The 12,409-nt window shown below is 45.7% G+C and overlaps 1 protein-coding gene across 1 annotated transcript; it reads left to right on the forward strand.

The window, feature by feature from the left end:
- Nucleotides 1-7,262: 7,262 nt before the first annotated feature.
- Nucleotides 7,263-12,058, forward strand: LOC100282788 (uncharacterized). The gene is given in 8 exon segments (NM_001155694.1): nucleotides 7,263-7,493; nucleotides 7,591-7,631; nucleotides 7,740-7,789; nucleotides 9,156-9,300; nucleotides 10,431-10,487; nucleotides 10,599-10,722; nucleotides 11,136-11,591; nucleotides 11,671-12,058. Coding segments are annotated over 8 exon segments (1,107 nt in total). The 5' UTR covers nucleotides 7,263-7,313; the 3' UTR covers nucleotides 11,725-12,058.
- The last annotated feature ends 351 nt before the right edge of the window (nucleotides 12,059-12,409 follow it).

The following is a 12,409-nucleotide window of genomic DNA, read 5'->3' on the forward strand; positions in this document are numbered from 1 at the left end:
AATTTCTAGAGCAAGAGATTTCTGAGCTTCTATAAATTTATCATGTTCTTCATACAACAAATTCTCTTGCTTTTCTAAAAGTATATTCCTATCATTCAAGGCATCAATCAATTCATTAATTTTGTCTACCTTGGTTCTATCTAATCCCTTGAATAAGCATGAGTAATCTATCTCATCATCATCACTAGACTCATCCTCACTTGAAGAAGCATAAGTACTAGTATTATGAGTGCTTACTTTCTTTTCCCTTGCCATGAGGCAAGTGTGTCGCTCGTTGGGGAAGAGGGATGACTTGTTGAAGGCAGTGGCGGCGAGTCCTTCATTGTCGGAGTCGGACGAAGAGCAGTCCGAATCCCACTCCTTGCCAAGATGAGCCTCGCCCTTTGCCTTCTTATAGTTCTTCTTTCTCTCCCTCTTGTTCCCTTGATCCTGATCACTATCATTGTCGGGACAGTTAGCAATAAAATGACCAAGCTTGCCGCATTTGAAGCATGAGCGCTTCCCCTTGGCTTTGGTCTTGCTTGGCTGTCCCTTGCGACCTTTAAGCACCGTCTTGAATCTTTTGATGATGAGAGCCATCTCTTCATCATTAAGTCCGGCCGCCTCAAACTGTGCCACCTTGCTAGGTAGCGCCTCCTTGCTTCGTGTTGCTTTGAGAGCAAGGGGTTGCGGCTCGTTGATCGGACCATTCAAGGCGTCGTCCACGTACCTTGCCTCCTTGATCATCATTCGCCCACTAACGAATTTCCCAAGAACTTCTTCGGGCGACATCTTGGTGTACCTGGGATTTTCACGTATATTGTTCACCAAATGAGGATCAAGAACGGTAAATGACCTTAGCATTAGGCGGACGACGTCGTGGTCCGTCCATCGCGTGCTCCCGTAGCTCCTTATTTTGTTGATAAGGGTCTTGAGCCGGTTGTATGTTTGCGTCGGCTCCTCCCCCCTTATCATCGCGAACCGTCCAAGTTCGCCTTCCACCAACTCCATTTTGGTGAGCAAGGTGACGTCGTTTCCCTCATGAGAGATCTTGAGGGTGTCCCAGATCTGCTTGGCATTGTCCAAGCCGCTCACCTTGTGATACTCGTCCCTGCACAAAGAGGCTAGCAATACAGTAGTAGCTTGTGCATTTCTATGAATCTGTTCATTAATAAACATAGGGCTATCCGAGCTATCAAATTTCATTCCACTTTCCACAATCTCCCAAATGCTTGGATGGAGAGAAAACAGGTGAGTACGCATTTTGTGGCTCCAAAATCCGTAATCCTCTCCATCAAAGTGAGGGGGCTTGCCAAGTGGAATGGGGAGCAATTGAGCATTTGAACTATGCGGGATGCGTGAATAATCGAAAGAAAAGTTCGAGTTAACCGTCTTTCGTCTATCGTGGATGTCATCGTCCTTTTGGGAGGAGGAAGATTCGTCGCTGTCGTAGTAGACAATTTCCTTGATGCGCCTTGTCTTCTTCTTCCTCCCGTCTTTTCTTTTGTGGCCCGAGCCTGAGTCGGTGGGCTTGTCATCATTGAGTTCGTTGACGAAGGTCTCCTTCTCCTTGTCGTTGATCACCATCCCCTTGCCCTTAGGATCCATCTCTTCGGGCAGTTAGTCCCTTTCTTGAAGAGAACGACTCTGATACCAATTGAGAGCACCTAGAGGGGGGGGGTGAATAGGTGATCCTGTGAAACTTAAACTTATAGCCACAAAAACTTATTAGGTGTTAGCACAATAATCACCAAGTGGCTAGAGAGAAGGTCTTGCACAATACGATAATCACAAAGAATTCAACACAGAGAAGACACAGTGATTTATCCCGTGGTTCGGCCAAGTACAAAACTTGCCTACTCCACGTTGTGGTGTCCCAACGGACGAGAGTTGCACTCAACTCCTCTCAAGTGATCCAATGATCAACTTGAATACCACAGTGTTATGCTTTTCTTTTCTTATCCCGTTCGCGAGGAATCTCCACAACTTGGAGTCTCTCGCCCTTACACTTTTGATGTTCACAAAGAATCACAGAGTAAGGAAGGGAAGCAACACACACAAATCCACAACAAAATGCGCACACACACGGCCAAGAATCGAGCTCAAAAGACTATCTCAAAGTTCTCACTAGAACGGAGCTCGAATCACTGAGAATGACAAACGAATGCGCAAAGACTGAGTGTGGATGATCAAGAATGCTCTAAGGTTGCTTCGTTATTTCCTCCATGCGCCTAGGGGTCCCTTTTATAGCCCCAAGGCAGCTAGGAGCCGTTGAGAGCAATCCTGGAAGGCTGATCTTGCCTTCTGTCATCGGGCGCACCGGACAGTTCGGTGCACACCGGACACTGTCCGGTGCCCGATTTCCTTCCTTAAATGGCGAAGCCGACCGTTGCAGATGCGGGAGCCGTTGGCGCACTGGACATGTCCGGTGCACACCGGACAGTCCGGTGCCCCCTCCCGACCGTTGGCCCGGCCACGTGTCGCGCGTAGATTCCGCGGCCGACCGTTGGCCCGGCCGACCGTTGGCTCACCGGACAGTCCGGTGCACACCGGACAGTCCGGTGAATTTTAGTCGTACGTCGTCGGCGAATTCCCGAGAGCGGCCACTTTGCTCGAGCCAGCCTGGCGCACCGGACACTGTCCAGTGCACCACCGGACAGTCCGGTGCCCCAGACCGAAACAGCCTCTTGGCTGTACACAGCCAACTCTTCTCTTTTCTTCTTCTTTCTGTTTCTGATACTTAGACAAGTATATTAGTACACAAAACTAATGTACTAAGACTTAGAAACATACCTTAGCTCTTGATTTGCACTTTGTTCATCCATGGGCATAGATTCACATTTAAGCACTTGTGTTGGCACTCAATCACCAAAATACTTAGAAATGGCCCACGGGCACATTTCCCTTTCAGCTTCTCCGGCCGGAGCTTGGCCTGCCCATTCCTGCCCGATGTCCCGGCGGAACGGCTCAAACGTTCCTGCTCCCTCGTCGAGCCTGGCCTGCATCTCGCGGATTTGCTCGAGCTGTGAGTCCTGACCCCCCGCAGGGACTGGGACCACAGCTAGCTCCCGAAGGATGTCAACACGAGGCGCAGGCCTAGGGGGATCACCGTTCTCCGGTATACCAAGATGGTTGCCTTCGCCGGGACCCCCTAGATCGACGTGGAAACATTCACGACTTGGGCCGCAGTCCTCGTCGCCGAAGCTGCGGCTACCGTCGGAACAATCGGAGAGGCAGTAGTCGCATGCGGTCATGAAGTCCCACATGGCACTGGGGTTACCAAGTCCGGAGAAATCCCAACAAAAGTCGGGCTCGTCATCTTCCTCGGAACTCGAGGGCCCGTAGGTCGAGACGGCTGTCAGTCGATCCCAGGGTGACTGCATACTGTACCCCGGAGGGTTTGGACTTGCCTCTGTGAAAGCGTCCACCGAAGCGAAGTCGCTTGGTGGGTCGAGGCTGAATCCAAAAGGCACGAGATGGGAATCGGTCGGTACCTCTTGGTCGACGGGCTGTGACGAAGTCGCGTCAGGGGTAGACTGCACCGTCGTCTCAGGTACGAGGGTGACGCCCCAGCAAGTCCCTTGCGAGTATGCTGGCGTCGTTCGTTTGCTTGGAGTTGGCGTGTTGCGGGGAAACGGCGCTCGTCTTTGTCTCAGACGCGAGGTCGATGCCCAGCGTGTCCCTAGTTAGAGCGCCGACGCCGTCGACTCGCTCGACAGCCGACGAGGTGCCGCCTCCTGCTTGGCCTTGGTTGCCCCGCCTCCTCCTCCGTCGGCGGGGGAGGCGACGGGACAAACCCGAATGTTGTTCTTCCGCCACGTGGGGAAGACGTCGTCGATTCCGCCGCCGGCGGGCGGGTTGTCGGCCGCCATTGTCGCTGTCGCGCGGCGGGGGAAGGAGTATCATGTCGTAGCTGCCGTCGAGGGACATGAACTCAAGACTCCCAAAACGGAGCACCGTTCTGGGCTGGAAAGGTTGCTGGAGAATACCTATCTGGAGCTTGACGGGAAGCTGTTCGTCAACACGCAGCAGGCCCCTACCTGGCGCGCCAACTGTCGGCGTTTCGACCCCGGGGGGTCCCTGGACCGACGAGTAAATTCTCGCCGCGTGCCCCAGCCCAGATGGGTCGGCGCGAGACGGAGCGCGAAGGGGGGAAAAGCCGGAGGGAGATAGGCGTAAAAGGGGAAACCCACGACCTTCGTGTTTGTCCCACGCCCAGGTCGGGTGCGCTTGCAGTAGGGGGTTACAAGCGTCCACGCGGGAGGGAGCGAGAGGCTTACGCGCGCGCTGTCCCGTCCTTCCCCGCGCGGCCAACCCTCTGTAAGAGGGCCCTGGATCTTCCTTTTATAGGCGTAAGGAGAGGGTCCAGGTGTACATAGGAGATGTAGCAGTGTGCTAACGTGTCTAGCGTAGAGGAGCTAGTGCCCTAAGTACATGCCGTCGTGGCAGCCGGAGAGGTTTTGGCACCCTGTTCGTGTGATGTCGTGGCCGTCGGAGGAGCGCTGGAGCCTGACGGAAGGACAGCTGTCGGGGCTGTCGAGTCCTTGCTGACGTCTCCTTGCTTCCGTAAGGGGGCTGAGAGTCGCCGTCGTCATGGAGCACGCGGGGCGCCATCATTATTTGTTTTACCGGGGCGAGCCAGATGGGACGCTGGTCTTGTTCCCCGTAGCCAGAGCTAGCTAGGGGTAGGGTAATGATGGCCCCTCCTGTGACGTGGTCGGTCCGAGCCCTGGGTAGGGCGGGGCGGAGGCTCCTCCGAGGTCGAGTCCGAGCCCTTGGGTCAGGCGAGATGGAGACCGTCGTCTTCCGGGGCCGAGGCCGAGTCCGAGCCCTGGGGTCGGGCGAGGCGGAGTTCGTCGTCTTCCAGGGCCGAGGCCGAGTCCGAGCCCTGGGGTCGGGCGAGGCGGAGTTCGTCGTCTTCCGGGGCCGAGTCCGAGCCCTGGGGTCGGGCGAGGCGGAGTTCGTCGTCTTCCGGGGCTGAGCCCGAGTCCGAGCCCTAGGGTCGGGCGAGGCGGAGCTTCCTATGGCGCCCGTGGCCGGACTTGGCCGCTGTTAGCCTCATTCTATCGAGTGGCACAACAGTCGGAGCGGCGCGGGCGACGCTGTCTTCTTGTCAGGCTGGTCAGTGGAGCGGCGAAGTGACTGCGGTCACTTCGGCTCAGTCGACTGAAAGGCGCGCGTCAGGATAAGGTGTCAAGCCACCTTTGCATTAAATGCCCCTGCGATACGGTCGGTCGGCGTGGCGATCGAGCCAAGGTTGCTTCTTGGCGAAGACTGGGCCTCGGGCGAGCCGAAGGTGTGTCCGTTGCTTGAGGGGGCCCTTGGGCGAGACGTGAATCCTCCGGGGTCGGCTGCCCTTGCCCGAGGCTGGGCTCGGGCGAGGCGAGATCGTGTCCCTTGAGTGGACCGAGCCTTGACTTAATCGCACCCATCAGGCCTTTGCAGCTTTGTGCTGATGGGGGTTACCAGCTGAGATTAGGAGTCTTGGGGGTACCCCTAATTATGGTCCCCGACAATGCCTGGTGACCTGGTGTATATCTCTTATCTCTCATACTGAAATTGCAAAAAAACACTAGAATCTATCAAAAGTTTATTTTATACTTATTCATCTGAATATCTAAACTCTATTTATCTATGATGGAGAATTTTTTTGATTTTGTTATTAATTTACACTATCCTTCTATGGAATCAACATATTTTATTTGAGATGTCAATGATAAAACACATGTACAATCTTATATTATTTTTAGGTATACAAACATCCACTTTTAGTACTGCTAACAAAAGTATAGAATAACAATTAGTTTTTTTGCATATCAATGCATTTTATCATAGTACTTCGCATCTCAATGTATTTTACCATTATATCTTGACTCCGTAGCAACGCACGGGCATACACCTATAAACTATATAATTAGTAGCCATCGCCTATGGTAGGGTTTAGATTTACGTTAGATCAATCTACCATCAAACAATCGTCGTCTTCGATTGAAATCTCCATTTTCGTGATCTTAAACATACATATGTTTTTGTCAATTTTATTAAGTTGTGTACTTTTGAATTCTTACTTGTTTTTTTTTTGTTTCACATGCAATAATTAGCCTTTTTGGTGAGACCAATCAGATTTAATCGTGGTGCTAATGTTGTAGAATTTGAGTCTTTAGATATAAAGTCAGATTGGTGTATCAGATTTAGGGCTGACAATGGGCTATAATTTTTGCACTATAAGATTTAAGGATCGAAGCGGGTTAGGATCGGGCTTTATTTCTAGTCATTTTTGAACTATAATTTATTTAGGGCCTTGACATTTTGTGAAGAACTATTTGGATCACGATCCATTACCACTCCTAATCAGATTCCATGAAAATGAGAATTATCGTGAACCTGATAAAAATCGGGAGCTATATCAAATTCCATTAAAGTCAGATTGGTGTATCAATTTCTCAGGACATTTAGATTTTCAGAGAATTGTTACTCAGAAAAGTTGTACCAAACATGACCCTAATGTTTTGTTTTTGATATAGGACATAAGCTAAAAAAAACAAGTTTATAGGACCACAATTAGATCTAGTATGTTATATAGTATAGAATGCTAGCCTACAAAAGATAACATATTCAACAGATAAGTATTACCGAAATATGTATATAGCATTGAATTTGTGGCCGTACAAGAAGGGGTCTGAAACATCAATCGAATAAAAACCTGTTTAATACTGGTTGAGATGATTTAGACATATTAAACGAAGACCTTCATAGACATTAGTGCATAGTAGGATCATAATATGTGATAATTATGGAAATATAGGAAAAATACCAAAATTAACATGCGAAGAAACAATATAATAATAGTTAAAATAATGTAATACCCAGAAATTTGGTCTTAATAGAAGTGCATGGAAACAACTATTTATATGTCTTAACCTTGTGGGTTGTGATGAGCTATAAACTACTCTACCTTAGTTAGGACTAGAATACTATTTGTTTGATATTGATGGATATATTTAGTCTCAAAAGTACTCCCTCCGTTTCTTTTTATTAGTCGCTAGATAGTACAAAATTGCACTATCCAGCGACTAATAAAAAGAAACGGAGGGAGTAATTAATTTACGCCGGATTGGCCATTAGTCATTTTTCATTGGGGTTTTCTGATATGTTTTTGATCCGAATCCATTGCCACGTGTATCCAGGATCCACGCGTGTACGGTGCTGTAAATTTTGTTCCGAAAACATCCTCCTCTGCTGTGCGCCTGTGCCTCTCACCCCCTGCTAGAGCTAGACGCCTAGACCCACTCTCAGATCCACCCCAACTCGCGGAGACCGAGCCCAGTCCAGCGATGCCGCCGCCGCCGCAGGCGAACGGGGGGAAGGTGACCCCGAACCTGGCGATGGACGCCGAGGCCACGCGCATGCTCAACCTCACAGTCCTCCAGCGCCTCGACCCCGCCGTCGAGGACATCCTCATCACCGCCGCGCACGTCACTCTCTACGACTTCAACATCGACCTCAACCAGTGGGTGAGCCAGCGGTTCTCCCCTCTTCTGCCCGCTCTGTGATCCCATCCGACCTCGATCTAATGCGGGGTTTGTTTTTCTCTCTGCTTGCGCTGTGCAGAGCCGCAAGGACGTGGAAGGGTCGCTGTTCGTCGTCAAGAGGTGAGTCACGGGGATCTGGGAATCGAGGGTTCTACTCTAGGGTTTCCCTCGGAGTTTTGGTTGCGTCTGTGATCTAATTGCTTCTGGAATGTGTTGGATCGAATGTAGGAACTCCCAGCCGAGGTTCCAATTCATTGTCATGAACAGGCGCAACACTGGTACGCACATTGCGATCTGCACTGATTTGCTCGCCTGTGTCTTCGGTTGTTAGCTTGCATGCCGGTTAGTGCATTTTGTGTTTGTAGGATCCATCGCGAGTGCACTGGGGACCTTTGGGCTATGGAGTATAGATCACGATTAAACATTCCTTCAGGGCATCCTAATAATAACTTTAAATGTCAAAGCGGGCTAAATAATTTTACTGCAATTCAGAAATACAAGGTTTCGTTGATTGGCTGACTTGTGCAGCTTTTCGTATTATTGACTATATCGGATCATCCAACATTACGTTTACAGACCACTTGTGATGCTACTGCCACTAAGGTGCTGTTTGGTTCTGAGAATATAGACGGTAATCCATTTACAGTGATAAAGAATACCATTGTTTATGTTTGGTTGAACATATCTGCAACAGATCACACTGCTATCCAACCCAGCCTACATAACTCTGTTGCCTCTATCCAATGGGCATTATTGGATCCTTTGCAGGGTGGAGGCGATTTAAGGGAGTGAAAATAATTAGCACACCCAGCCAAACAAATGGCGGTATCTTTTGCACTGTAACAGTTAGCACCGATTTTAGATACCATTGACGTTGCCGTTACCTGCTTCGAAACAAACAGCACCTAACATGCACAAATAGGAAAGGCGACAAAATGGTTTAGAGCAAGTAATTTTTAAAGAAAAAATGGCCCACTTAAGAAACCTTTTTAATAAGTCACTCCAGTTACCAGTGCATCAATTCCATTCTAGCTAGTAGAAATAAACATTCAACACAGAGATGTGTACTGCACAAAAACATAAGGTTACTGGGATCTAGGTGCTTTGATCTTGAGTATAATTTTAAATTCTTTGTGGGTTAGTACTTACCACATGACTCTGTTTTTTTACTTCTTTGTTTTCGGCTCTTAGATATCTAAAAATAGGAAAGGGAAAAAATGGCACTAGGGATAACATGAATAGGGAAATTAACTCTTTTTTTTTAAAAAAAAGTTGATCCATTTGAAAAAAGTTTCAATAAGTACTCTGCATACGTATGCATCCTTTTTTTTGCAAGTAAATGTAAACATTCAGCACAGAAATGTGGACTCTTGGAAAAAATCAAAGAAAATAGTATTGGATCTATGTTCTTTGACCTCTTAGTAGCAGAATGCTGATGTTCTTTAATCTGAACTATATTTATCCTGAACGATAAGAATGAAGGTCTGCGATTATGATATTTAATTATTTGTGGGTTAGTGCTTAATGTCTCAGTTTTTTCCTGACTTCTTCACTCTTCACACTGTGTTGTTAAACTGGTACATATGGAGGAAAACTGATCATTGTGCCAGATTCATGAAAAGCTTAATAGTGTCTTCTTGACAGATAATTTGGTGGAGGATTTATTAAGCGATTTTGAATATGAACTTCAGCCACCATATTTGCTGTACCGAAATGCTTCCCAAGAAGTAAATGGTATTTGGTTTTATAACCAACATGATTGTGAAGCTGTCGCAAGCCTTTTTGGAAGGTAAAGCTTCTCCCTTGCTTGTTCCACATAGGCTGGTGGGTATAACTGTTACGTGTAATTTTCTAATTTAAGTTAACTCTAAGTCTTTAACACAAAAGTGGATGTACTGTTATGGTGCGAGAAAAGGGATGGATCTGAGGTCTTAACTATCTAGGATAGGACTGAACAATGCCCATAAAAGCAGTTTTTCTAGGTGGAACTACAATGTGTATATACAGGTTGTAGGACCTAACTTGGGATGAGGGTATTTTGTAACTACTTTACTGAAAATTGATGACTACTAAGTTTTATAGTTTCATTCACGGCAATCTTAAGTTTTTTTTTTGTGCTGTGCATTCACTGATTCATGAATAAATAGTTATGTAAAGTTATCTGCTCATTTAAAAGGAGTTAACACGTTTGATATTTAAACAAAAAATAATGCATATTGTTATATGCCATTCGAGCTATCACCTATCAATTTTCTTCCAATCCTCAAAGCAGATGGTTTGCCCATCTCAAAAAAATAGAGGGTTGGAAAATAAACAGGAACGGTTTGAAAAGAAAATAAATGCATTTGTCTTTTGTTGCTAACAAGTGAAATTCCATGATGACACAAAATGTTGAGGAAATTCATGTGATAGTGTATTTGCTTCAGTAAATATATGATGTATGATAGAACTTGGTCTTGTGAATAACTTAAGATTTCTTTCATATACTTAATCACATCAATTGACAATTGGAGTTGCAATTGATTAGTACTCCCTCCGTCCATCCTTTACGGTACATTTTTGTAGTACACAAATCTGTTGGGGCAACTTATATATATATATATATATGTATATATATATATATATATATATATATATATATATATATATATATATATATATATATATGTGTGTGTGTGTGTGTGTGTGTGTGTGTGTGTGTGTGTGTGTGTGTGTGTGTGTGTGTGTTAGAGATGCATATAATTTGACCAATCCATGGTCAAAACTTGTAAACTTTGTATTGTTCAAATCAAAATACTTTACAGTTGGCTCAAGGGGTATTTTACTAGTAAATAATCCTCATTTGGTACATTAGGGTCAGATCTATTATAGGAGACTTTTTCCTTTTGCTCAAATTTTGTTTCGTACATTTTCTTGCAGAATATTGAATGCTTATGCAAAGGTGCCTCCAAAACCAAAAGTGCCTACCACAAAAAGGTATTTTCGTTGGACTTTCTGGATCCACTGGGCAATATGTGTCCACAATCTAAGCTCTATTGTGATCGATATATTGGCTTTACCTATGTAATATCTTCTAATGTGCAACAGTGAGTTTGAAGAACTGGAGGCTGTTCCAACATCTGCTGCTATAGATGGCCCCCTGGAACCTCCGCTGTCATCCACAGCTGTAGTTTCTAATGCACCTGATGAATCGCTGGTGAATTACTTCAACGTATGCTCTCTTCCTGTCTCACGAAGCTCTGTTTACTTATAAAGTGCCTTTCAGTTCATTTGATATAATTTTGCAGTAGCTTAAGTTGTGTTCACGTATCTGGAGTCTCAAAATGATGACCAGTGCCCCATCCTGATTGATACATGTATATCAGTACAGTGCATAGACTGCTTCTTACCTGTAATTGTTTTATACTCCCTCCGTCCCAAATTAAAATTCGTTTTACCTTTTTACTAGATTCTTACAATAATTAATGTATGTGTTGTATATATATGTCTTAGGTTCATAATCATCCATATGAATATGGACATAAAAATCTAGAGCTAAAACGACTACTATTTTGGGACGGTGGGAGTATTTCATTTCACCTATAGCGTAATGCCTACTTACATTCTGTTTTAAACAACCCACAGGGTGCTGCTAGCATTGGGAGCGTACCAAGTGCACAAATGGCTGGCAGAGCACATCCATCGAATGATACGGTCACACCTTCCCATGTGCCACTGATTGTTCCATCTGCTACTCCAACACATCAAATGTCTCATCCTTTAGGGGGTTCATCTGCTCCACCACTTCCTCTCCATGACACAAATCCGCATGCCAGTCAGTCTGCAAATCTTCTAACACCAGCTTTCTTTGCACCACCACCACCCTCTTCAACATCTGTGACACCACCTGCTTCATCCATGATGCCTACAGCACCACCTCTTCATCCGACTTCAACAGCTGCTCAACATCCTTCATATGGCACTCCCTTACTCCAACCTTTTCCCGCACCGTCTCCACCTCCTTCCCTGACCCCTGCACACAACGATGGACTTGTTATTTCAAGGGATAAAGTTAAGGACACCCTCCAGAGACTTGTTCAGGTATGTATGCCTCACATAAAACTGTGCAATTTAACAAGATTTGTTTGCTATATGATTTACTCTTGGTTGTGTACAACAGAATGACGAGTTCATCGATTTGATATATCGTGAGTTACAAAGTGTGCACATGTAGACTGCTGCTCACTAGTCTGTACGGAGTTTGTCTAAACCACCGATAGTCTTATGGAGCTGCTCGTCGCGACAAAGATCGCCTCCCTGTTTTTCTTCTTGTGAGTTTTGTATGATTTATTTCTTATAAACCTGTGCATAGTTTGTTTTAATGTAGAGTGCTTATAGCAGTGCTTGGTAAGCATTTATCCTGCTGGTTTCCAAATAACTGGATTGTCGTATAGTATTTATATGTAACTGAGCACCAAGAATGTTAGATTCCCGCGATGCCCATTCTGGGGCATCTCGGTTTTGTAAAACAGGACTTGTGCAGGATTTAAATGCCATATTTTTCGTGTGAATTACCGTGGTGGTTCCTGGACATATTAGCTCTGTCGGCTGATATTTAGCTTAGAAAATTTTCAAAATCAACATTTTTTTAGAGTTCTAAAATCGACGGAATTTCATACAGTATCAGTTTGCACAGATGTAAAGCATGATGCAGTCTCGCATGGAGCCGTTGGTGCTATTTTTTTTAGCTCACCTTCCATTTTGTAAATATCCGAACTTGTAAGGATAGCGGAGAAACTATCATTATCATCATCATTAGTGAAATGACATATGAGTCAACTGGCTAGGCTGTGTTTGGTTTCTATGCCTTTATTTTTATTTCATTTTAGTCCTTAAATTATCAAATATGTAAACTAAAA

Source organism: Zea mays, chromosome 10, assembly GCF_902167145.1.
Source record: "Zea mays cultivar B73 chromosome 10, Zm-B73-REFERENCE-NAM-5.0, whole genome shotgun sequence".
Classification (NCBI taxonomy): domain Eukaryota; kingdom Viridiplantae; phylum Streptophyta; class Magnoliopsida; order Poales; family Poaceae; genus Zea; species Zea mays.